This window comes from Choloepus didactylus, chromosome 4, assembly GCF_015220235.1.
Source record: "Choloepus didactylus isolate mChoDid1 chromosome 4, mChoDid1.pri, whole genome shotgun sequence".
Lineage (NCBI taxonomy): Eukaryota > Metazoa > Chordata > Mammalia > Pilosa > Megalonychidae > Choloepus > Choloepus didactylus.
In genome coordinates this window covers 139,895,987-139,922,680 of record NC_051310.1, presented here as the reverse complement: position 1 = coordinate 139,922,680, position 26,694 = coordinate 139,895,987, and the positions used below count along the sequence as shown (strand labels likewise).

The window sequence follows — 26,694 nt, the reverse complement described above, 5'->3', positions numbered from 1 at the left end:
GAGCTCCAGGGAACAGATGGAGGAAAGGACAGGGGAGGGACACCCTTGGTAGGCTGGGTTTGAAACCAGTTTGTACCTGCCTGACAAGATGTCCCGGGGTATGGCCACCCCTGTGATTACTGGTTGTGGGGTGGCTAAGCTCTGAAGCAATTCTTCATTTAACACACATCTGCCTGTTTATGGAATGTTTACTATGTGATCTACTGAAGTGATCTACTAACATATGTAATGTTTTATTTGACATTGTGAGGACACAGCTGACTTTACATCATGCCTTGGGGGAATGAGAAGTAGAAGCAGGGGAATCAACTAGGAAGAATGCTGACAGCTCCCAAAGATATATGGGAATTGGGCTGTGGCCTGGGTGGTATAGCAGCGGGGTTACCAGCTAAAACTGGGGGATTACCAAGAAGATCTTGGAAAACTCAAGGCCCAAGGCTCAAGTTGGAAAATGTGCTGGGGAGAGGGACTGGAGAAAATGGTCATTTGCGGGTAGGAAGATACTTGGTGGGAAATAGAGCCAGAATGTGCTGAATTTGAGTGCAAGTCTCCTGGAAGAGGCACGAAGTGTCCTGTCTGGAATAACAGCAGATCCTGTCGGGGGAGTCCCAAGTCACCGCAATTTGGGGGAGTCTGATAGTTGGGCATTCCTAGGGGGTTGAGGTGGTTTAAGTCCCGAGAGGAGGGGAGGTGCTGAGTGCTGATGTAAGAGTCTGGACATAAGTTGGGATGTGATAGAGGCTTCCAGCGACGTTTTGAGGGAAGGATCTGAAATGCTGGGTTTGAAAATGTGCTGGGGTGTATTTAGGAAAGGAGGGGCGTGGCCGGGTTACCCATCCAGGGAACCGAGCCAGGTCCTAGTTTTCGGGATTGGGGTGGCTGGGGTGATCTGCAGGTAGAGGCCGGGGTGAGGGGAGGTCCGGCTGGCTGCGGCGCTGGTGGGCGCTAGGAGAGAGCCGCCGGGGACTCCGCCGGGGGGCGGTACGAGCTCGGGCTGCGGGCAGGCCGGGGAGGAGGCGGCAGCTCCGAGAAGAACATGAATCAGCGGCGACGGCGGCGACGGCGACGGCTGAGGAAGGAGCGCGGTGGCCCGGGAGCGGCCCGGAGGACCCCGCGTTGCTGACGGCGGCTGCCGCGACTCGGAGCGGGCGCGGGGCTAGAGGCACCCGGCCCAGCACCGCCCCCCGGGCCGGCCCCCGCCCCTCCTCCCTCTTCCCTCCTCCCCCTTCCCTCCTCCCTCCCTCCTCGCTCCCGGACCGGGCCCGGCATGGTGCGGCGTCGCCGCCGATGGCGCTGAGGCGGAGCATGGGGCAGCCGGGGCTCCCGCCGCTGCCGCTGTCGCTGTCGCCGCCACCGCTACTGCTGCTGGCGGGTCTGGCCGCTCTGCTGCTCCCGGAGCCCGCTGCCGCAGGTAGGGGCCGGCCCGGGGGGCGGCGGAAAGCGGGGGGCTGCGGAGAGGCGCGGCCGCGAGTGGGAGTCCAGGGACAGCAGCCTGGCGAGACCCGGGCCTGAGAGGGCCAGAGATTTGGGTGGGGGGATCGGAGCTGGAAGGCGGAGGCTTGGGGGCTGGGGGCAGGGACACAGCGGTGGGTTCTCTGCCAGATCTCGGGTTGGGGCCCCCACCCCCAACTTTCTCGTGCCCTGGGCAGTGTGGAAGCGAAGGGAGTGGGGGCATGGGCTCTGTGGTCGGTGGCGGGGGCAGGTAGGTGTAGGGACTGGTTTTTCCCGCCTGGCTGTTCCTAGTTGTGCTTGCAACCCCCTCCCCAGTCCTGGGGACCCCGTTCTACCTGCCTCACTCAGGAAGGTTCCACTCTGAAGCCACAGGGACTGGAGCTACAAACCCAAGGGGACACCCCTATACCATTTAGGTACAAGGGCTGTGAGGGTGCCCAGTCACAAAAAAACATCTGGTCATACTCTAGTCCCTGTGCCCATCCAGAGCTTCCTGAAAGGCGGAATGTTGGAGCGGATGGGCTGGGACACGGTGGCTGCTCTTACGTGGATGTTAGCTTTGTGCTCCCACACAGCCACTGAGGCATTTGCCAGTTGCACAAGTGCTCCATGCAGCCCCCGGGTTCCCCAACTTCATGCTACACATCCCCCCAGACTGCTAGTCATATATGAGGTCTGAAGCTGTCCCCTTTGTCCCATGACTGATCCGGAGAGAGTGAAGGGAGTAGGGAAGACACAGGCCAGGGCATCAGCCACCAGAGCTGCTCTTGAAACAGCATTCCCTGCCTTATCAGACCTTTGGGGAAGAGAAGGGAAAGAGCATGACAAGTATTTACAAGCTGAAAGGTTGTGTCTGAGGCTCAGGGAGCCCAGGAATTTGGCTAGAGTCACACAGCAAAGGGCAGGAAGAAGCAGTATTGGATTCCAGCTATGCTGACACTTCATCTACCCCTCTCTGCATACAAACATGCCTGAAGACCAGGAGAGGTGGGTGTCTGTGTATGTGCTCACAGTGGGCTTCCCAGACCACCTCCATGGCCCCTGCTGGTGTGACAGTGGCTTGGGGGTCCTGGGCTCCATCCCCCCTCTTCTGCCTCCTACCTTCTTAGCACCCGCCCTTGCATACACTCAGGTATTAATAGAGCAGGCGGCTGCCAGGAAGGCTGCCATGTGTTTGATCTGACGTGGTTGTACAGCCATATGTTCTCCACTTCAGGGGAGCACCCCCTCCTTCCCTTCCTCAGCCTTCCTTCATTTGGTAGAGTGGGGTACAGTGGGTGCTGGCAGCAGTGCAGGGTCTGGACTGACACCTTGGGTGGAGAGCTGGCAGCCTGTTTTACTGGTTGGATCTAGCAGTCACTCCCAAGGCAGTGCCTGCCCCGGCTGGGTTAGAACTTCCCCACTGTTTCAGCCTGGCTTCAAGACCCACTAGACTCCTGCAACCTGGCTTGCCTTCCTCTTGGTGGTTGGGACTGAACTTAAATTGCCCAGCAGGGCGGAATGGGGAAGAGGTAGCTTCCTGGGATCTGGGGGAGCTAGGCTGTGACAGAAATAGTGCCTCAAGAGCTTGTCATGCCCCTTCCCCCAGCCTATGACCATGCTACCTTCTCTCTCATGCTATTCTGCCTCTGCCTTCCTGGCCATTGGCTGAGAATGAGCCCCCTGACACGGAAGCTAGGTTCTGGAAGGGAATGGGGGCTATTTCCAGAGACAGGGTCTCTCTCAAGCAGGCTGACACATTCTCTTTTCTGCCCCTCAGGCCTAAAGCTCATGGGAGCCCCGGTGAAGCTGACAGTGTCTCAGGGGCAGCCGGTGAAGCTTAACTGCAGTGTGGAGGGCATGGAGGACCCTGAGATACAGTGGGTGAAGGATGGGGCTGTGGTCCAGAGTATGGACCAGGTGTACATCCCCATCAACGAGCAGCACTGGATCGGCTTCCTCAGGTGCAGGGCTGTGTGGGAGGAGGTGTAGGAAGCCAGCCTGGGAGCCAGCTGGGCTTTTTCCTGGGGCTTGGGAACTGGGGGCTGTGCTGATGCCCAGAGGTCTGTGGGTTTTTTTGTTTTTTGTTTTTTGGCAACCTGTGGAAGCTTCCAGAAGTGGGGGCAGACTTCCCACCTTGATCCTGGGAGGGAAAACTGGTGTCCTGTTTCCACAGCCTGAAGTCAGTGGAGCGCTCTGATGCAGGCCGGTACTGGTGCCAGGTGGAGGATGGGGGAGAAATGGAGATCTCCCAGCCAGTGTGGCTCACAGTAGAAGGTGAGGAGGCAGAGCCACATGGGCAGGGGCTGTATCCTGGTGACCACACCTCTGCAGAGAACCCTCAGTGGAAGCTGGGCTTCCCGTGATTGCTGCCCTGATTGCACCTGGCTCCAGGCTCACCCCTTTGAAGTCCAGTGTCTGATAGCCAAGGGGACAACCAGGTCCCACAACCTATGGAATGCAGTCTGTTTCAGTTGTCTGAGCAGGAAGCCTCAAGCACCCATCTGGGGCTGGACCCTGTTCTGCCAAGCGGCCGGGCCAGGAGGGGAAGGGATGGGGGAGGGGAGGAAGGCTCCGCAGCTGTGGGAGCTCAGAGCTGTTCAGCCCAGGAAAACAAAGTGACTAAGAAAGTAACAAAGGTCCCTGAAGGGGAGCTGGGGCCTGGCAGCAGAACTCTGCTAGAGCTCCCGCCCACTCCACCTCCGGCCTACCCCTCCCCCAGTTCCAGCTCCCCGCCCCCTCACCCACCCCCACCTCAGGGCTTCTTCCCTTACTCTGAGATGGGCTGTCAGAGCCGGTCTGGCGAGGGAGTGTGGGAGCTGTCCTTAGCAGAATCTGCCTTCCCGAGGAGGGCAGCATAGAAGAAGCCCCTTCCACCCCTGGAAGCTACATGGCTGTTCTGTAATTGACCCAATCTGAAGGGGGCTTTTAGCATGGAGAGCTTCACATTGAAGCAAACTTGTGATTTGGCAATAGGAAGACAGGGGGTAGCAAGGCTCACTCCCTGACCTCCATCCCTCTCTCCCTAGGTGTGCCATTTTTTACCGTGGAGCCAAAAGATTTGGCTGTGCCGCCCAATGCTCCTTTCCAACTGTCTTGCGAAGCCGTGGGTCCCCCCCGAACCTGTTACCATTGTCTGGTGGAGAGGGGGCATGAAGGTTGGGGGACCGGCTCCTTCTCCTTCCGTTTTAAATGTAACAGGTGAGCAGTGGGCTTTGAGCAGAAAATAAGCTGGGTCCTAGGGGCCATTGAGGCTGGCAGAGTTCGCATCTGCTTGTACACTGAGTCTGCTATTGTTTTGAGTGTCCAAACCCAAGCCTGGTGCCTGATGTACATGAGCTGCACCATTACTGAGCTCATTGGTCAGGTGTCCCAGGCTGGCTGGGTGGGCTGATTAGTGGTGATCCTGCCATGTGTGCTTAAGGAGGGTGCTGGGACCTCCTTCCCTTATTCGCAGCAGTCCAAGTCATGTACAGCTGGCCCTGGGAGATGAATCCCGTGGGACTAGGGGCATCCATCCCCCCACCCCCAACCCTCCCAAGGGAAGGAGCCAGAAAGCAGCCCACGCAGAGCTAGGAGGAGTGTCTGGCAGGCGCCAAGAAGAGAAGACACTTGGGCTGCAGAGGGCGACGCGGGGGTGAGACCAGAACGAAGATACAGGGCCCTCCTCCCCTCATGGCCCTTTCCCAGGAACCTTCTAAACATTTCCCCAAACTGTATCTGCCCATACCGCTGCACTGTTAAGACTCAAAGCAGCCAGACCTGCCCACCCACCTGGACCCCAAGATACTTGAGCACATGCTCGTTTCACCTATCTGTGAAACAAAGGTCACTGTCTCTGGTTGAGGCTTGAACTGGGCAGGAAAGACAGGGGTCCGGACTTGGTCTCATGTGCCTGAAGCTGGGGAGGGAAGGGGCTCTGATCTGTCAAGGCCTCCCAGCAATTATGAATCTTGAGAAGAGGTGGACTTTGGGACCTGTTAGAAGCCAGGGCAGGTCCTGTTCAGGAGGCGCTGGGTTGGAATGGAGTGGAGCTGAGTGGAGAGGAGGATGTGTTCAGTTCCCTCCAGATGTGCGTGGTTGGGACCCTCTGGCAGCCAGCCTGATAATAAGCACTCAGGGAACTCCTCCACACGTCACACTGTTCTAGGCACCGTGGGGGAGCCAGGGAATACAAAGGAAATCTAAACCCTCAATCCCCGCCCCCAAGGGATTGAGTATAATTCGGGAGACAAGACAAGCATAAGGAGCTGAGAACTATTGCAAGACAAAGACTCTGCAAGCACAACAATGATATGGCACAGAGCAAATAGAGAAGGCTCTGGTATGTGCAATAAAGGAGTGACCGGAAAAGGGAGGCAGCTTTGTGCTATTGTGGGGGTGGGGTTGAGGTGGGAGGGGTGGTATAACATTTCTCGAGTGCTTACTGGATGCCATGCACTTTACTTAAGTTACATCACTTGATTCTCATGATTCTCCCATTTTAGAGATGAGAAAACAGAGCCCCAGCCCTGGGATTTATATCCAAGTCCATTTGACTCCAAAGTCCCTGTTCTTTCCTCCATACCCCACTGTCCAGCCCCTTCCTTTGGCTGGAGGGACTTTTAGGATCCAGAGACTGAGTAACCCCCTTCCCCAATCCCAGCCTGAGGGGGAGAGCTACTTCAGGGGGCTGACTGAGGTTTTCTGGTCCCAGGAGTGACCCAGAGTACGGTGTTCTCCTGCGAAGCTCACAACCTAAAAGGCCTGGCCTCCTCCCGCCCAGCCACTGTTCGTCTTCAAGGTAGGAGGGCTGGGCTGGGTGGGGTGGAGGGGGGGTGGTGGCAGTGGTGGTGAGGCCAGGGGCATTCTCAGTGAGCTGCCGAGCAGTGGGTAAAGAATTTAGAATCCCTTGATGTCCAGCTTCCCTCCGTCCTGCTGGTATCAGGGAGGAGGGGTTAATTGGAACGTCCCCCATTCCTACTGGGAGCACCTGAGACCCTGCCATGGCTGAGATGACAATAGAAACCAGACATCACAGCCGATTTCCCCTCACGAAGCCAGGTCCTTGGGAGGGAGAATGAGAGGAGGCCAGCAGGAGCTGGTCAGGACTCCCTGTGCAGGAAGTGGGGTGGGGGAACTACGGTCTAGCAGGATGATAGAGCAGACCCTAAGGGCTGGTGAGCACAGAGAGAAGAGGGAGAGAGAGCGCTCATGTGTGGAGGAGCTGGGCTGGGGCTGCAGGGGCAGCTGCCTATCCCTCTGTATCTCCTAAGGTGAAGAATTCCCCCACTATCTTATCCTCTTCCTTGGTCAGACAGGACTCGAGTCAGGGAGAGGAGACCTCTCTCCACAGCCCAGGCAGTCTCCCACATGTGGTAGCTACTGCCTACCAGCTGCCTGGCTTGTGTTTCACTGTGATCCTGGGAGTGCTGAGTAGGCATCTTTGGTTTTGAGGGTGCCCCAGACCTAGAGAGGGTCAGGGCTTGACTCCCATGCCTCCTGCTCCTCTCTCATATTCTTACTGGGCACTGGAGTCTCCAGGGCCCTGACTCTAGGTCCCCGTCCACAGCCCTGCCTGCAGCCCCCTCCAACATCACAGTGACAAAGCTCTCCAGCAGCAATGCTAGTGTGGCCTGGATGCCGGGTGCCGATGGCCGAGCCTTACTCCAATCCTGCACGGTCCAGGTAAGTTGAGATGGGTTGGGACAGGCTCCTCTGGCCTGACCGTGTTCCTTCTTGCTCCCTTTGTTGACAGTGGGATCACACTTGCCTAGACCTGCCCAAGGGGCTTGGTCTCCAGCTCTGTTCAGGTGCTGCTCCCCAGCAGGAACAGCCTAGGCCACTCTTGTTTTTATCATTGGGTGCACTGGCAACCAAGTCACTTTGCAGATTGGTTTGAACCTGTGCATTCTTCCAGTTGGAAATTAGATCATTAGAGCAGATTTGGGGTACCTGGAAGAGTTTACCTTAGGTATGGGAAAACCCAAACCTTTAATTTTGATTTATCTCTCACCCGCACATGCACATACACACACACTCACACTGACTCATGGCAAAGAGATCAAAGGAGCTATAGGGATTCAAAGCCCTGGAGAATGGAAAACTAGGTAAGACTATGTACTAAAACAGGAGGCAACACAGGCTTGCTCTTTTTTATCTGTTTACTCAAAAAGTGTTTAATGAGCGTCTTTGGAAACTGTCCTAGGCAATTCTGCCACTAGACCTGGGCAAGGGGGGCCCTGCTCTGGGCTCCACCGTTTAGAAGACCCCACTCCAATCTGTGCTTCTTTGGCTGCATCCCTTCCCCCTGGGCAAGGAGTCTGCAGGCCCAGGGGACGTGTTCCCCCACATCCTGGTCACCCCTCCACTGCCACACTGTGCTCTAGATACCCAGCATCTCTTGCTCTAGTGTCTTGAGTCTGCTTTCAGGGTCTATGTGGGCTTCTTCCCTGGGTCCACCCTCCCAAGTATGCCCTACAATGTGGTATGTGCACCTCTGAGCCCAAGGGGGAGCCATTTGGGGGTGTGCAGGGGGTGGGTAGGAACTGAGCTTGGTTATGTAGGAGGCCTTGTCCTCACCTGTGCATCTGAGGCCCTTCACAGAACAGAATCTTGGCTGGGGACTAGCCCCTCCTGTGACACCACATTCTGGCTTGGGACTCCAAGGAGCTCGAGAATTATATATGCAAACCTAGCCTTCCACATTGTTTTGAAGGTTTATTTGTTAAAAGTATTAGGGTAGAAAATATTTTATTTAATAGCTTATTAGCTGATTTGTAACATCCAAGTATTCAGCCATTTGGTACATGGGCCTCTATTTGTAGCTCTTGCCCTGGACCCCCAAGATGTAAGGGGAGGGCCTGGTTCTGGGCATCAGGATTGGAAAATGAGTAAGTTTCTCTGCCCTTGAGACGTTCTATGCTGACATGTAAATAGTTACAATAAGAGGTAAATTCTTTAATGGAATTATGCACCAAGTACAGAGGGGTAAGATGAGTTTTCTGGAGGAGTTGAGAAAGACTTTCACGGAGAAAGAGATGTTTGAAATGAGTCTTAAAAGGATGAGTAAGGCTTTGCTAGGAAGAGCATATCACTCCAAGCAAAGGGGAAAGCATTTGCAAAGGCATGGAAGTGTGCAACCTGCTGCTACTGTTCAGGAGAAAGAAAATACAAGTGTTTGCTGATAGGCTTAGAGGAAGCATTGATCTAATGGACCTCCACCCAAGCCCCTCTCCACTCCCTATACATCACCGTCTTCCATCTCATCTCCCCCATATCATTAGTTTTCTACTTTTCTGTAGGTGACACAGGGCCCCAGGAGGCTGGGAAGTCCTGGCTGTGTGTGGTCCCTGTGCCACCCTTTACCTGCCTGCTTCCGGGATCTGGCGCCTGCCACCAACTACAGCCTCAGGGTGCGCTGTGCCAATGCCTTGGGACCTTCTCCCTATGCTGATTGGGTGCCCTTTCAAACAAAGGGTCTAGGTAAGGGACTTAAAGGCAGACAGGCTGGGCAGGTCAGGGATGAGGGATGGGGTCAGGGTGGGGGTAGGGGGGTGGGAGGTGGTGGGTGGTGTTTGTGTGAAGTTCTGGATGGAGTTGATGAAAGAGGGGCTAAGTCAGCCAACATTAACAGCCCTTGCTGCATACCTCGGAACTAAATAAATCCGGTCCCCCTCCCATGTAGCTTAGTTCTAGTGGTTGGAGCAGACAAACCAGGAAAGATCAGATAATGTGATGATGAAGAGTGCCCCAGGGTGGTTAAGGAGAGCTCCCCAAAGAGATCTGAGGTCAGGAAGATAAGGAAGGAGCCCTGTGAGCCTTTGTGGGGGGAATCACTGCAGGAAGAGGATGCTGTGAATGCCAAGACCTATGGCAAGAACTTGCTTGGAGTCCTCTGGTAACTGCAAGGAGGCTGTTGTAGCTGGAGCTCTCTGCTGTGAGTGGATGGGGCTGCTGGGCGTGGTGGGGAGGGATGAGGTAGAGGCAGTAACCATGGCAATGAAAAGCAACACTGCTGAGCTGGGGGCGCTGCCTCTGCCGTCCTGCCCATTACTTACCCTTCCTCCCCAGCACAATGGGTGACGGAAGTCAGAGCTGGAAGGCGAACCCTCCCCCACCCATTGCTCATTGAGCTGTTTAGTTCTTGGAAGTTGGTTCCAAAGGCCTGGCTGAGATAGTGATGGTGGGAAAAGCAGGGGTCTCAGCAATCTTCTCTCTTTGGGTGCAGCCCCAGCCAGCGCTCCCCAAAACCTCCATGCCATCCGCACAGACTCGGGCCTTATCCTGGAGTGGGAAGAAGTGATCTCCCAGGGCCCTTTGGAAGGGCCCCTGGGGCCTTATAAACTGTCCTGGGTTCAAGACAACGGAACCCAGGTAAGGAGCTAATGGAAGCCCCCACTCTCCAGGGGTACCCGAGAGTCAGCCCTCAGGGCTCCAAGGCCTTTACCACTTACAGATGTCTGTGCTGGGCAGGCCAGGGACTTCCCACCATCCCGGAATCCACTCCCCCTTTCCGCCCCCTCCCAGACCTTCCCTGCAGGCGCCGCTCCTCATTGGATTCTGTCTCCAGTTAGGAGTGCATCCGGTGGCCCACTTTGTATGTAAAGCAGGAAGCACATTCCAGCACAAACTGGGGGAGGGCACAGATAAGGCCTTCTTATCCCAGCCTGACTCCCTCCCACCCCCCACCCCTGCATTCCTGACAGCCTCGTTTGTGTTCCGGGAGAGGCCTCTGCTGCCTGGAGCAGGACTGCGATGTCTCCCGGCGGGTGGTGTCCCTGCAGCCCCTGAGCCCAGAGGCCCCTAGGCTTCTAGCTGGCCCTTTCTGCCCTCAGGCCTTCCCTCAGGCTCAGTGTGGGGGTGGGGGGCTTTTTCCTGGCCTGCAGAATGAACTGACTGTGGAGGGGACCAAGGCCAAACTTGACAGGCTGGGATCCCCAGAAGGACCTGACTGTGCGTGTGTGCGTCTCCAATGCGGTCGGCTGTGGGCCCTGGAGTCAGCCTCTGGTGGTCTCTTCTCACGACCATGCAGGTGAGGCCTGCAGAGAGAGGGGGAAAGGGGCCACCTAGACTGGTGGGAGGGGCCTGGCCAGGCTTTCCCTCCTGATAGTCCCAGAGACTCAGAGCCAAGCAGTTGAGACCAGAGTTGGGATTTAAACTATATTTCATGTTCTTTGCCCACCCTCAGCTCTGGGACCTGGGATTAGTATAGATATCCTTGGTAGCCCTATAGGGTCACAACAGCCAGGGCCTGTGTTGCTGACAGGGCAGGACCCAAGTGTTTCTCAGGACTTCCTCTGGAACCTCTTTCCACTTGGGGACCCTTCGTGATTTAGGGGAGCCTCTTGACCAGGCCAAATGGCCATCCTGAGACCCTTTAGTGGCAGCCTATCTCATGCCACTCCCCTCCCTGCGACAGGCCAGCAGGGTCCTCCCCACAGCCGCACATCCTGGGTGCCTGTGGTCCTGGGTGTGTTGACAGCTCTGGTGACGGCTGCTGCCCTGGCCCTCATCCTGCTTCGGAAAAGGCGGAAGGAGACGCGGTTTGGGTAAGGGGGTGGGGGTGGTGCCGTGGAGGAAGAGGCAGGTGGTGGGTGAGGGCCTTGGAGCTGACCCCAAGCTCTGGGTTTCCTTTTAGGCAAGCCTTTGACAGCGTCATGGCCCGGGGAGAGCCAGCCGTTCACTTCCGGGCAGCCCGGTCCTTCAATCGGGAAAGGCCCGAGCGCATTGAGGCCACGTGTGAGTGGTGGGGGATTCTGGGAGGGGAAAATGAGCTATCCTGTGCCCCTTTTTACCAACTCATTAATTTGACGAGTATGTCTGAACCTTGGTGAGTCCCAGGCAAGCAGTGGTGAACAAGACAGACAGCCCTACCCTCGTGGAAGTCACCGTCCCCGGCTGTGGGAGAGCTAAGCTCACCTCTGTGCTGGGAGGGTGGGGTTGGGTGTAGGAGGCAGGCTGGGTTTTAGGCCAGGAACTGGAGGTCTCTCTCCTTTCTCACCAATTCCGTCCTCGCAGTGGACAGCTTGGGCATCAGCGATGAACTAAAGGATAAACTGGAGGACGTGCTCATTCCAGAGCAGCAGTTCACCCTGGGCCGCATGTTGGGCAAAGGTGTGTGGGACTGTGCAGGGGTTGGCAGGCATCTGCCCTATCTGGGTGTGTTTGGTTGCTCCTGTCACTTTGAGAGTGTGGATTTGGGTAAGTTCCTATACAGGGATGCATTTGGGGATCTAGGGGAATGGTGGCTGCAGATGGGGAAAGTAGGGGAGTCACCCGCAACAAGCTCTGCTTTGGCTGCAGGCCAAGAAGCCTCCCCCAGTGCCCCAGAGTCTGATGATTTTGTGTCCCTTTGGAGGGTTATCTGGGAGGGAAGAGGTTAGGGCAGGAGGCCAAGGGCACTTACTCTCATTTGGATCGGCTCCTAGGAGAGTTCGGTTCAGTGCGGGAGGCCCAGCTGAAACAGGAGGATGGTTCCTTTGTGAAAGTGGCTGTAAAGATGCTGAAAGGTGAGTGGAGAATAGCGGCTGTGGAGTGAGGGCATCACTTGGGAAGATAAAAGGGACAACTGATCCTGAAGCAGGTTCTACCTTGCCCCTAGATCCCTAGACTTGCTGAGAAGAGCTAAACGGCACGTTCTGGGATGCTGTCTGTGCCACGTGAATCAGTTCACAAACATAAACCCACACATTTATCTGTGCCCCGGCCTTTCCTCTGCCTTCTGTTGTGACTGGCCTCTGAGCTCATTCTCGGGGTGATTTAGGCTGCAGTTGGTTGAGCTGCTGGGCTACCCAAACCAAAGGGAAGGCATTAGCAGGTGTAGAAGTTGTTGGATAGTGACTCTCGATGGGGGCTTCACTCACTCATGGCCAGAGTGTCTCTTGGGCCCCTGGGGAAGCCCAGGAAACCCAATGGACAAAGTCTGGGAGTCTTGGGGGTCAGAGCTGGGGATCACATCTCGCCTCATTTCCTCCCTGTTCTCCCAGCTGACATCATTGCCTCAAGTGACATTGAAGAGTTCCTCATGGAAGCAGCGTGCATGAAGGAATTTGAACCACCCACATGTGGCCAAGCTTGTTGGTGAGCCCTTTCTGGGGGGGAGGCAGGTACAGAACATGCTAAAAAACGTGTTCCCCAAGGTGGGAGGGCAGCCTTGGTGGGTGAGAAGCTTGGACTTAACCTGGTGAGTAAGCAGGTGGCAAAATAGACAAGGTGGGTCCTGGCCAAAATTTGACCTGATTCTAGATAAGAAGATTAGGTTGTAGGGCCCCATAGTAAGGTCTGCCCAATGAAGACTGTTCCACTAGGAGAAGGGAGACAGAGGAGATGCTCCAGGGACCAGAATTAGTTTATTGGGACAGCCCAGAGCTCCTGCTGAGTAGTCTCCAGGCCAGCATGGAACTGGTGGGGAGACAGGTGGCAGTCAGGGCTGGAGGTAGGACCTAGCAGATGGAGCTGATGCAGAAACCTGAGCCATCCCCTGGCCCTCATGTGCCCAGCTCCTGACTCTCCCTTCGTCCCCAGGGGTAAGCCTCCGGAGCAGGGCCAAGGGCCGGCTCCCCATCCCCATGGTCATCCTGCCCTTCATGAAGCATGGGGACCTGCACGCCTTCCTGCTTGCCTCTCGGATTGGGGAGAACCCCTTTGTGAGTGCCTGGAGTGGGAGAACAGGGCCTGGAAAGGATCTAGGACTCTGGGAGGGAGGGGGCTTGGTGGGTAGAGCTGATGGAGCTGGTTGGAAGAAGGAGGGCTCTGAATTTGACTCCTTTTATGCTAGCAGTCTTCCTTAACCCTCACAAATCTCTGCTGGGGAGTGTAGGCTGGGAGAAAAGCCCTGTGAGATCTCTGGTGCGGATAGTCTTGGCTCTTGAGCTTTCTCCCAACTTCCTTTCAGTGATTCTGAGAATGTTCTTCAGGCCTTCGTGCCAGGGAGCCCCCCTTCATCCTGCCCCAGCTGGGTGGGCAGGTCCAGCCTGAACTTACCCTGTCTGCCCGCCAGAACCTGCCCCTCCAGACCTTGATCCGGTTCATGGTGGACATTGCCTGTGGTATGGAATACTTGAGCTCCCGGAATTTCATCCACCGAGACCTGGCCGCTCGGAATTGCATGTATGTGAATTCTGGCGGGCTTGGGGTGGGAAGCAGCAGCCAGTGCCAGGAGGAGCTAGCTAATGGTCAGCTCCTGCCTGAGACCATGTCAGTTATGCAGGGGGACAGCTTGAGAGCAAAGGTGGTGCAGCCCTGGTAAGGCTGGGGGCCTGGGGGAAGGCTGATCCCATCTCCCAACACCCCTCACAGGCTGGCAGAGGACATGACAGTGTGTGTGGCTGACTTTGGACTCTCCCGGAAGATCTATAGTGGGGACTACTATCGTCAGGGCTGTGCCTCCAAATTGCCCGTCAAGTGGCTGGCTCTGGAGAGTCTGGCTGACAACCTGTACACTGTGCACAGTGACGTGGTGAGCAGGGTGACACAGCGAGTCCTGGTGGTAATGCAATGGTCTGGACTGCTTACGTTATGCTTGACCTTTAGGATCCTCAAGGTCTGCTCTCTGGGCTTTGGCCACCCAGTAAGGAAGCCCCTGAACCCCGAGATGTGCGAGATGTGCTTGCCTCTGAACCATGGCTCTGCCTGGCTCAGGAAGCCTCAGGAGACCCCCACATACACATGCCTCAACCTTGATTCTGTCCTAGTGGGCCTTCGGGGTGACCATGTGGGAGATTATGACTCGTGGGCAGACGCCATATGCTGGCATCGAGAATGCTGAGATTTACAACTACCTCATCGGCGGGAACCGCCTGAAACAGCCCCCAGAGTGTATGGAGGACGTGTGAGTGTCCTGGGAAGGGGGTTCTGGGAGGGAACGGGAATCTGGGGTTTCAGCTGATGGCTCTTGGCCTAGTGGATGTTCAGAACCTCACCTGGACCTTTTTAAAAAATATATTTTTGGTAGAAATGTCCTTGGGACCTCCACCCCATGCTCTGTTATTCATCCACCACCTCCCTGTTTTCTTTCTCTCTCCCTTTCCCAACCACATTTTTTGCACTAACCCTTTTCTGTCATTATTCAGTTTCTTGGGAGAACCAGCTATCCCAAGGGCAGGAGGTACAGGGTTGAGCAACAATGCAGGTTTCCTGTCACGCCTTCCTTAGACTCTGGGTGGTCTAAGAAAATCACCTAGCTCTCCCCCCCCCCCCCTGCCGTCAGAGAGGGCTGCACAGGAGCACGAAGAAAACTGTGCTTCTCCATCACATCTCCTGCTTTAACAGGGAGGGTAGGCTGGGGGTGGAAGGTTGGGTTCCTCTTTTGGTCTCGACCTCCCCTTGGGGTAGTGAAGGGGACCTAAAATAACAAGCTGAGATCCTAGGGAGGAGGAAGCTGCTTTCTTTCCTTTCTGAAAGCCTGAAGCCATGGGAAATGGGGTGGGGGTGGGGGTGTCTGGGGAGTGGGGATGGTGATAGTAATACAGCCCGCTGTGTAGGAATGTCATCCAGTCTCTTAGGACTGAGATGTCGGTAAGCCTAACGTTAGTTGGTATTGTACAGGCATTATTTCTGGTAATCTTCATCTAACCTATGAGGAAAAGACTATTATTATCCCCATTTTGTAGATGAGGAAATAGGATTAAAGAGGTTAAGTAACATGGCTGAGGTCATACAGCTATTATGTGGGTGAGTTGGTATTTGAACCTAGACCACTTGTGATTTTTAGAGTTTGTACTTTCACTTAATCATCACTTCAACTGTGATTTGTCCTAATCCTCATTCCCTCACTCCATCCAAGCCAGGGTTTCCCTGAGCCCCAGAGGACCTTTTCACTAGCATCAGGAGAAGTAAGTCTTCAGTGGTCCCGGAAAGAACTCTGTTTCCTGTTTCTTGCTCTGGGATTGGACCTGCAGAAGGCTGAGACAGTGGATAGGCAGAGGAGGTTTCAGGCTGGAGAACCATAGGCTGTCGGATGCCCATCTTTTAAAGGCAATGCATTCGGGTCCTCTTCCTCTGGGCAGTGGGTTTGAAGTGCCCTGAGCCTGGGCTGTGGTTGACTCACCTGCACCTGAGAGGGAAATCCGAGGGCACGAACCAGGCTCCACTCCTCCTATTTATTCAGTAAAGCTCAGCGCATGGTACCGACAGGAAGCTCAGGTCTCCCTGTGGCTGCAGAGGCTCTGCCCGACCCTGGGGACCAGGTCCTGGCTTGGCCTTCTCTCGGGCTGGAGCTAGTGTTGCCAATGGTGGATTGGGGCCAGTTGGCTCCTAGCACAGCCTTGAGAGTGTGTCCTGGCCCAGCCATGTGCCCGTAGCCCCAGATCATTCCCACGGCCTGCTCGGTGTCTGGCATCTGCCCCCATCACTGGGAGCCCCTGTCCGGAAGGCTGGTGGGCTGGTGTGTATCTGGGGTGGAGGTGGGGTGGGGGGTGGCTGTTGGGTGCTTTTGTAATGGACACAAGCAAGAGAGTCTGGCCTTTGCTCTGATTGGATCTGACCTCAGGCCCTTCCCAATGCAATGGTAGTTGCTTTTGTGTTTTTTTTCCTCAGCCCATGGGCATTCCCCAGGAACTGGGAGAGGGCTTCAGAGATAAGCTTCAGCAAAACCCCTGAAATTGTATGTAAAAAGTGTTCAGGCCAGGAGAAGAGGGCTGGAAACTTTTCTTAGATTCTCAGTTGGTCTGTGACCAATGACAATTAAAGGCTACCTGAATGGGTGCTACCTTTTGGCTCCAGATAAATTATGTATGATAAAAGCACCGTTGAGTATCCTGCTCCCAAGACAGCACAGGAGGGATTCTGGAGCCAACCCACCTGGTTTCAAACCACAGCTCCATCACTTTTTACCTGTGTGATCTTAAGTGAGTTAAGGTTCTGAACCTCTGCTTCAGTTTCTGCATTTGTAAAATTGGGATCATAGCACATATTTCTTTAAGTTGTGAAAATTAAATGATTTAATAAATGTAAAATGCTTAGAAGAGGGCCCGATACTTAGTAAACCCTATCCATGAGTTTGTTAAATAAACATTTTAAAAACTCCCTGTTCCATATGATTAAGTGGCCTCTGCCTTTGAGAAAAGGGCCATCCTTCCCCTTTCTTCTGGCTCCTTACTTCCTTCCACCCTTCTCTCCCTCCAGGTATGAGCTCATGTACCAGTGCTGGATCGCGGACCCCAAGCAGCGCCCGAGCTTCACATGCCTGCGAATGGAACTGGAGCACATCCTGGGCCACCTCTCCGTGCTGTCCGCCAGCCAGGACCCCCTGTACATCAACATCGAGAGAGCCGAGGAGCCTGCCGGGGAGGGCAGCCTGGCGCTGCCTGGCAGGGACCAGGCCAGCGAGGGGGCTATGGATGGCATTGGGGCGGTGGGGGGGGGGCCCAGTGACTATCGGTACATCCTCAGCCCCGGGGGACTGACCGATCAGCCTGGGCAGGAGGAGCAGCAGCCTGAGAGTCCCCTCAGTGAGGCCCAGAGGCAGCTGCTGCTGGAACAAGGGCTACTACCCCACAGTAGCTGTTAGCCCACAGGCAGAGGGCATCTGGGGCCATCCGGCTGGCTCTGCTGGCTGACTAAGCCCCATCTGACCCCAGCCCAGCCAGCGAGGTGTGGAGGGCTCCTGTGGTAGTCCTCCCAAGCTGTGCTGGGGAGCCTGGACCGACCAACTTACCCAATCCCAGTTCTTCCTGCAGCCACTTTGTGGCCAGCCTGGCATCGGTTCAGGCCTTGGCTGGCTGGAGGTGGGCCAGGCCTGGCTGTCTGAATTCAGGCAGCTGGAAGGAGGGGGTAGTTATGTTTCCATGGTTATCATGGGTGTGGATGGGAGTAGGGGGAGGGTAGATCCAGCCCTGTGGGCCCCTACCCTCCTGGCTGAGCTGCCCCTGCTGCTTTAGCACATGCATTGAGCCGCCTCTGGCCTGGGGGCCCAGCTCTGCCCATGCCTGGGCTTTAAATGCTCAGGTTTGCCTCTCCAAGTCACAAAGAGATGCCCCTGTGTTATTACCCTTTAGGTGAGAATTGATAAAGGGTTGAAACAGTCAGGTCCTGAGCCCTGTGGTAGGAGGCAGTGGAACACTCTCAGGTCTGAATCTTCATCACCTTCCTGATTCCCCACGCTGCCTAGCCACGACCAGTGGGGGAGAGGGGGCTTCCTTGCAGCTGACCAGGTCACACCAAGGCATGCTGGAGAACCACAGGATGCCAGATGCCCATCTTTTAAAGGCAGTGTACTGGGCCCAGCAAGAGAAAGGGGTGCCAAGGGGCTTGCCCAGGAATGAGTGAGGCCAGAGAGGAATCCAGGAGCCCCTCTCCCTGCCCTCCACAGTCTGTCTGAGCATGCTACCAACTCCCTACTATCCTAAGACTAACAAAGGCAGCTGTGTCTGAGCCCAGTCCTTCCATGCAGCACCCTTAGTCCCAGCTGCCCCTCTAAGTGGAGACTCTTCTGTCCCAAGTTTCTGGATGGGAAATAGGCCTGGTGTGGGTGAGGAAGAGTTACTGGGGTCCGGACCCCAGTGCAGGCCCATGCACTTCGGGGAGTGCATGGGTTGTGTCCTTGCTGTTAGGGACATTTCCAAGCTGTTAGATGCTGTTTAAAAACAGAAATAAAATTGAAGACCAAGGACCCAAGGTTTTGTCTCTTAAATGTTTACATTTTTTCCAGAACACGAAAATGAAGCATCTCTGCATAAAGAAAAGTCTGGGAAGGCATATGCCAAAATGTTAACAGCTGTTATCTTTACATGATATAATTTAGGGGATTTGTTTTGTTTTTTGCTTTGTGCTTCCCAAGTTTTCTGCATTGAGCTCCAAATGCTTTTGTAATTAGAGAAAACCCCAATAAATCTTATTATATTAAAAATAATACATGGTCATCGTAGGCAATTAGGAAAATGCCAAAAATAATATATATATATATATATATATACACACACACACACACACACACACACACACACACACATGAATGACCTATAATCCCAATACCTAGAGATTAAAAACTCCTGACCTTTGGCACGCTAAATGTTTTATTCTCTTCATTATCTTGGAACAAGGACAAAGAGGCTGTCTGCTGTCCCTATCAGACTTTCTGTCGTGGGGTGTGGAAACTTTGTTCTCACCTTTACCTTCCTGCTTGGAGCCAGGGGAAACTTCTGTGGGAAGAGGTAGGCAAAGAGAATAGTGAGCCTTTTGAGGATTAGAAATAAGAGCACAGAATTTACTTCCAAGTATTTCTATCTGAAACTTTTAGCTTGGAAAAGCTTTTAGAGCAAGCTCATGGGAGTGGGCAGCAGCAGGCGTGGGAAATGGGCCCCATTCTGCGGTGGGGCGGCCCAGGTAATCACTGCTGGCCGAGGGCAGTGGAACGGTGCAGGCACTTCTGAAAGCAAATATCCGGAAAAACCTGTTGCTAGCACTCCAGATTCTGGTTCCCACATGGATCATGGGACTTGAATTAACTTCCAGAGAGGTGGCTTTCAGAATGTTTCCTGCTATGATTGATTTTCGCTGCAGGTAGGAATTGTCTATGATGTGTCCTTTGGGAATTATTGATTGAGAAAACCTCTGCTCTCAGATAATTGTCTACCATTATGGGCTCCTATTAATTGCTAAGCACTATACCTACCGCTTTATATATATTGTCTCATTGAATACAACATTCTTTTTTTAAAAACATTTTTATTGTGAAATATAATATGCTGAAAAGTGATATATTTTAAAGTACACTTTAACAAGTAGTTACAGAGCAAATTTCAAAGTATAGTATGGGTTACATTTCCACCATTTCAGGTATTTCCTTCTAGCTGTCCTAATACACTAGAAACTAAAATATCTATGTAATGATTTAGTAGTCATAATCATTTGTTAAATCCTATCCTCTCTGTTACAACTCCTCCCTCTCATTTGATCATTAATACAACATTCTTATAAGGTGACAGATGGGACAGAGATGCAGAGGAAGTAACTTGTCCAAGTATATATAGCTAATAAGTGGTGGATCCGGGCTTGAAGTCCTCTAAGTAAGAGACCAGAGTCTGGGCACCCCTTCTTTTCCCCACCACTCCAGACAGCACCCTGAAGCCCCATGGTGAGCATTTCATCTTCTGGGTGTCTATAGGTCAATAGGCATCTTTTAAAATGCATGGGAGTCCTGATGTGAGTACATCGGTGTGTGAAACAGTCTAACTTCTTTAAGTGGAGGTCACCTATCAGCAAGACAGGTCACCTATCAGCAAGACAATCAGTGCAGCTACTTTTATCAGCTCAGTCTTTTTCCCAAGCACATTGGTTGGCCTCAATGGGATTTTTAAATACCTTTTTACTGAAGTATAATACCTGCAGAAAAGTGCACAAATAATAAGTTTACGGTCCTTAAGAATTTTCACAAACAGACCCAAATAACCAGCAGCCAGATCAAAAACAGCATTACCAGCCCCCACAAGCACCCTTGCACCCCACCCCAATCTCTACCCCCTCTCCACTCCCGAAAGGGAGCCACTATCCTGACTTCTAACACCCTGGATTAGTGTAGCTCTTTTTGAAGTTTGTATGAATGGAATCGTATAGGTTGGATTATTTTGCATTTGGTTTCTTTTACTCAGCAATATGTTCATGAGACTCATCCAATCCGGCAGTTTTGAGAGGCTGGGGTGGAAGAGAAGAGGAAGAGTAGACTGGAGTTTTTGTTTTATTATGTCTTCATTTTTTATCATATCCTCCAGCTCAGTGCTTCTCAAACTGCTCAAACAAGATCCCCTAGACAAATCACCTAGGAATCATATTAAAATGCAGGCTCTGATTCAGTAGGTCCAGGGTGGGGCCTGGGATTCTGCATTTCTAACAAGCTTCCAGGTGATGCCAATGCTGCAGGTCTGAGGACCACACTTTAAGGAACAAGGATGATGATCCATTAGCAGTTTGGAAGTGTGCAGCAAGTGCTTGAAAAACCATTCAATGACTGCAATGTATGATCATTTTAACAAAAAAAAACACTAATGGAAAATATTGGAACCTAATATAATTTCTACAGCTTACAAAATCTAATTACTTTTTTGGTATGTGTTTCTAATGGGTATTTTTCTACTTTTTAAAAAATTCATTTATCTTTTCAAATAAATGTTAAATACCCATGGTAAAAATTTCAAAAGATACAGAAAGGTAGACAGTGAAAATAAGTTGCCTTCCTTCTGGCCCCTCAGATCCTCTCCCCAGAGTCAACCACCATTCCTGATATATTGTGAATTCTTCAAGAGATATTTTGCCCATATACTTATTGCTCCCTAATCTAATGTTAGGTTATGGTCCATGCTGTTCTGCCCCTTGTTCTTTTTATTAACAATATGTATAAGTAAATAGCTCATGCTGTGTGTTCTGGTCATTGTTCTCAGTGCTTTAGGTGTTTTAGCTCATTTAATCTTCACAACAGTAGGTACAATTATTATTCCAATTTTATTGACATGACTCAAATCTAGTTTACCCTACAGAACTTCTTCATTATGCAAGTTTTTCCCTATCAGAACTTGTATATCTCACACTTTTTTTTTTTTTACATCTGCAGAGTAATTGTGATGCATCATAATTTATTTACCAAGTGCCCTTTTGATGGACATTTAGGTTGTTTCCAATATTTGCAATGAAATTTTTAGGCTTATTATCATTTCATACCTGTGGGAGTATATCCATAGGAACAATCTTAAAAGAGAAATTTCTGAGTCAAAGGAAAGGGCACTTTAAATTTTGGTTGATATTACCAAGTTGCCCTCCATAGAATTTATAATAATTTACACACCCACCAAAAATATGTTATCAGGGTTATCGAACTTTTTGAATTTTACCCATCTGATAGGTGGAAAATGGTATTTACTTGTTTCAATTTCTATTTCTCTTATTATGAATGAGGCATCTTTCCCTATGTTTAAGAGCCATTTTTATTTTCATTGCTGTGAACTTTGTCATATTCTTTCCTTTTATACTGTGTTAGTCTTTTGTTCATAATTTCTAAGTGCTCATTTTATATTTAGATGATTCCTTTGTCTGTGATATATGGTATATACAATGTATTTTATTATTTTGTTTTGTTTTGTCGCCATGCAGAAAATTTATTTATTTTAACATAGTTTTTGTTTTGGTGTGTGTGTGTGTATGTGTGTGTGAGTGTGTGGCTTCTAGGTTTTGTGTCATACTTAGAAAGGACTTCCCCACTCTATTCTCCTATGCTTTCTTTTAGTGTTTCTATTTTTCAATGTTTTGTTTCATCTGAAATTTATTTTGGAGTAAGAAGTGAGGTAGGGACCCAAGTTCACTATTTTCCAGGTAGCTTTTCATTGTCCCAACACCACTTATTGAATTATCTATTTTCTGAACATTTCTTGAATAATCCTACTCTATGTATTGCTATATATATATATACATATATGGATATATATAGCCTCCTTTATCATATACTAAATTTGCATATGTATTTGTATTTATTTCAAGCTTCTTTATCCCATTTCCATGTGCCAATACCACTACTACGCTATTTTAATTACTGTAGCTTTAGAATGTAGTTTTCCTACAGGATCCTCTTGAATTTTTTGCAATGTTCCACCCAGGTTTAAGGAATAACATTAAAGGGCATAGAATATTGCTGCCTGGGGGAGGAATATAGGTCTCTGAAGGCTTTACAGGAGAGTAAAAGACCACAGCCAGGATCAGAACCCTGGGATCTACCTAATTCCTAGATCTTGCCACTGCACCATGTTGGGGGGCCCCTGCTAAGAGGCTCTGAATGCTAGAGGAGAGGAGGGACTAGGCTGGTCCACTTTTCTGTCCCCATTCACAATTAAAGGGTCTCCAGGTCCTGTTGATTCCATTCCCTTGGTCTTTTAAATGGGTCTTCCCCATGTTTGGGTTTGTTAAAGCTGCCAGAATGCAAAATTCCAGATATGGGTTTGCTTTTATCAATGGGGATTTATTAACTTTTACCATTTACAGTTTTAAGGCCATGAAAATGTCCTATTCAAGGCATCAACAGGATGATATCTGGATTCTGTCCCAGGTTTCGTTGCTTTCAGCTTCTGGCTTCAGTGGCTTCCTCTCTGAGTTATGGTGGGAACTTTCTGAGCTTCTGTGGGTCCTCTCTTAGATTCTCCAGGTCTTTTCTCCATGAGCTTCTCTCAATTTCATCTCTTAGCTTCTGTATGTGTTTTATCCTCTCATAAAAGACTCCAGCAAGAGGATCAAGACCCACCCTGGATGAAGTGGGTCACATCTCAATTGCAATAACCTAATCAAAAGGTCCCATCCACAATAGGTCTTCACTCACAGGAATGGATTAAAAGAACATGGCCTTTTGAGGGGTACATAACAGCTTCAAACTACCACACCCCACCATCAGCATCCTCAGGCCTCCCCAGACTATTCCAACCCCTGGGAAACCTCCCTTGACCACTCCCCACCCAGACCAAGAATTGGCCCTCAGGGCTCTCATTAACCTTCTGTAATTATGATAATTATCTGTGACTATTCCTCCTACCAGGATGCAAGTTGTATATAAGCACAGGGACCCATATTCTTTATTCATCACAGTACCCCAGCACCTTAGCACAGTACTTGCCACATAGTAGGCACGCAATAAGTATGCATTAAATGAATGTGGGACTAGAGGAAAAGGTGGAGTCTAGTAAAATTTATGACTGGAGGATTTGGTAGATGGTGAGATTATTAATTGGCTTAGGTCACACAGGACAGAACACAAACCTCAGTTTTCTGTCCTATTGGATGGAAAAATAGTATTTATTAATTATGAGGATTAATTAAACAAAGTATCTGAGTGCACAGAAGAGTGTCATTCAGTAGCAAAGAACAATCCAAAGGGGAAATTAAGAAAATAATTCCATTTACAATAGCATCATATACATATATATCCATCCAGGAATAAATTTATATATATATATCTATGCATATATCCATCCATCCATCCAGGAATAAATTTAACCAAAGTTACAAAAGACTTATATACTGAAAACTACAAAACACTACTGAAAGAAATTAAAGAAGACCTAAGTAAATGGCAAGACATCCCATGTTCATGGGTTGAAAGAGTTAATATGTCAATATTACTCAAAGCAATATACAAATTCAATGCAATCTCTTACAGATTCCAGCAGCCTTTTTGGCAGAAATTGAAAAACTGATCCTCAAATTCATATGGAATTTCAAGGGGCCCCGAGCAGTCAAAACTATCTGGAAAAAGAAGAACAGGGTTGGAGACTCACATCTCCCGATTTCATATTATACTACAAGGCAACAGTAATCTAAAGAGTGTGGTACTCTTTAGATAGGCAAAAGCATAAAATGTAATAAAATATAAATGGTTGTAAGCTTATAATATAAATATGTGATTTGTGACTACATAAAGGTGGGCTTGGAGGGGTGTAAGAACATAGTTTATGCATGCTATTGAAGTTCTTAAGCAAACAAGATTGTTATAGATTTAGGATGTTAAATTTACAGAGACAGAAAGTAGAGTACAGGTTACCAGGGCTGAGGGGCAGGGGCAATGGGGAGTTAATGCAAAATGAATGTGGTGAGGGTACTCCAACATTGTGAATGTGATAAATCCCACTGAAAGATATACTTGGGAGGGGCTGAGATGGGAAGATTTATGTTGTATATATGCTTCCACAATTAAAAAAAAAAAAAAGAAAGAAAGTGAAACTAAAGAAATAATACAATTAAAAGTGATACATTATACTGGATGAGAGCTAATGGAGGAGAAAAGGCTCAAAAGGACATTATTGGGATATAAGAAAAAATTATAATGTAGAATGTAAACTTTATAACAATGTTAAATTTCTTGAACTTGATAACTAAATATAGGTGGATACCTAAGTAAATATCCTTGTTGGTAGGAAACGTTTGGGAAGTATTATGTGTTCAAGGAGTATGATGTGTATAACCTGCTCTCAAATGTTCAGAAAATGATAGATAGATAGATAGATAGATAGATAGATAGATAGATAGATAGTTAAATGACTTGTAGCTAGAATGATACGATAAATGTGGAAAAATGTTAAAATTGGTAGATCTGGGTATCTGGAGCGGGGAATAAGGGTATGCTGAATTTCTCTGTATGGGGTTACCATTATTTTTGCAACTGTTCTGTAAGTTTAAAATTACCTCAAAATAAAAAGTTAAAAAAAAGGGTATGGTTTAGCATAAAGATAGAAAAATAGTCAAAGGAACAGAATAAATGTCCAGAAATAGAGCCATGCATCTATGGCCAATTGATTTTTTTTACATTCAGTGTTTTAGAGAGCACACATGACAGTATTTCAATAAAGCTGATTATTTGTACTTTTTATGGTCTAGGACAGGGGTCAGCAAACTTTACCTGCAAAGGGTCAGACAGTAAATCTTTTAAACTTTGTAGGCCATACAGTTTCTGTTGCAACTACTCAACTCTGCTTTTGTAGCATGAAAGCAGCCACAGGTAACACATAAATGAATGGGTGTGGCTGTGACCCAATACAACTTTGTTTACCCAAAACAGGTGCAGATTGTATTTAACCCATGGGCTGTAGTTTGCCAACCATTGCACAATATAAGTGGGGAAATATAGTTTCCCCTGAATTGGTAAATCCTTTGTGCATTTCCATAGTGTCCTAAAGAAGTTGAAGTGACAATGAATGTTTTCAAATTGCCAATTGATTTGACCCCAGAAAAACACGTTCTTAAATCTAATCCATTCCTGTGGGTGTGAATCCATTGTAAGTAGGACCTTTTGATAAGGCTACTTCAGTTAAGGCATGGCCCATCTCACTCAGATTGGGTCTTAATCCTATTACTGGAGTCCTTTATGGAATGAAAGGGTGGGGCGGGGAGAGACAGAAAGGAGAGCAAGAAGCTGATAGAAGGGAGAGACCAGCAGATGCCACTATGTGCCTTGCCATGAGCAAGGGAGCCAAGGATTGCCAGCAGCCAGTCTTTGGGAAGACAGCATTGCCCTGATGATGCCTCAAACATTCTCATGGCCTCAAACTGTAAGTTAATAAATTCCCATTGTTTAAAGCCAACCCATTTCATGGCATCTGCTTTATGCAGCCTAGGAAACTAAAACAACAAGGGTGTTAAGTCTTGCAGTTGGGAAAGAATAGTCTCTTCAACAAACATGTTGGGAAAACTGGATATCCACATGCAGAAGAATGAAGTTAGATGCCAACCCATATGTGCCGGTTTGAATGTATTATGTCCTCCAAACGCCATTATCTTTGATGTAATCTTGTGTGGGCAGACCTATCAGTGTTAACTAGATTGTAATTCTTTGAGTGTTTCCATGGAATGTGCCCCACCCAACTATGGGTGATGACTCTGATGAGATAATTTCCATGGAGGTGTGGCCCCCCCCATTCAGGGTGGGTCTTGATCAGTGTAGCCATATAAATGAGCTGATGGGCAGAGGGAACCCAGTGCAGCTGTGAGTGATGTTTTGAAGAGGAGATACAGCCTAGAGGGACTCTTTAAAGAATGCACAGGAGCTGCAGATGAGAGACAGTTTGAGGATGGCTGTTGAAAGCAGACTTTCACTCCAGAGAAGCTAAGAGAGGAAAAACACTCCAAGAGCAACTAAGAGTGACATTTTTGAGGAACTGCAGCCTAGAGAGGAACGTCCTGGGAGAAAGCCATTTTGAAAACAGAACTTTGGAGCAGATGCCAGCCACATGCCTTCCCAACTAACAGAGGTTTTCCAGACACCATTGGTCATCCTCCAGTGAAGGTACCCGATTGTTGATGTGTTACCTGGACACTTTATGGCCTTAAGACTGTAACCGTGTAACCAAATAAACCCCCTTTAATAAAAGCCAATCCATCTCTGGTGTTTTGCATTCTGGCAGCATTAGCAAACTAGAACACCATACCATATTCAAAATGGATCAAGGACCTAAATATAAGAGCTAAAACTATAAAACTCTTAGATGATAAAATGGGGACAAATATTCCTGACCTGGGATTCAGCAATGGATTCTTAGATATGACACCAAAAGCACAAGAAACCAAAGAAACAATAGATAAATATGATTTCATCGAAATTAAAAACTTTTGTTCATCAAAGGAAATTATCAAGCTAGTGAAAAGACAATCTACAAAATGGGACAAAATAGTTTCAAACCATATATTGGATAAAGGTTTAATACTCAGAATATATAAAGAATTTTACAATGCAACAACAAAAAGACAAACAACCCAATTAAGAAATGGGCAAAGGACTTGAATAGACATTTCCCTAAAGAAGATATACAATACACGATTGAT

At 49.8% G+C, this 26,694-nt stretch overlaps 1 protein-coding gene across 1 annotated transcript; it reads left to right on the top strand.

The window, feature by feature from the left end:
* Nucleotides 1-1,103: 1,103 nt before the first annotated feature.
* On the top strand, nucleotides 1,104-18,022 carry TYRO3 (TYRO3 protein tyrosine kinase). Its single transcript, XM_037834262.1, is given in 24 exon segments — nucleotides 1,104-1,411; nucleotides 3,212-3,395; nucleotides 3,608-3,708; nucleotides 4,461-4,543; nucleotides 4,545-4,632; nucleotides 6,128-6,214; nucleotides 6,983-7,112; nucleotides 8,724-8,754; nucleotides 8,756-8,788; nucleotides 8,790-8,895; nucleotides 9,641-9,786; nucleotides 10,299-10,328; nucleotides 10,330-10,444; nucleotides 10,832-10,961; nucleotides 11,051-11,151; nucleotides 11,431-11,526; nucleotides 11,841-11,921; nucleotides 12,399-12,466; nucleotides 12,468-12,492; nucleotides 12,937-13,058; nucleotides 13,412-13,521; nucleotides 13,711-13,870; nucleotides 14,106-14,242; nucleotides 16,537-18,022. Coding segments are annotated over 24 exon segments (2,673 nt in total). The 5' UTR covers nucleotides 1,104-1,287; the 3' UTR covers nucleotides 16,922-18,022.
* Nucleotides 18,023-26,694: the final 8,672 nt, after the last annotated feature.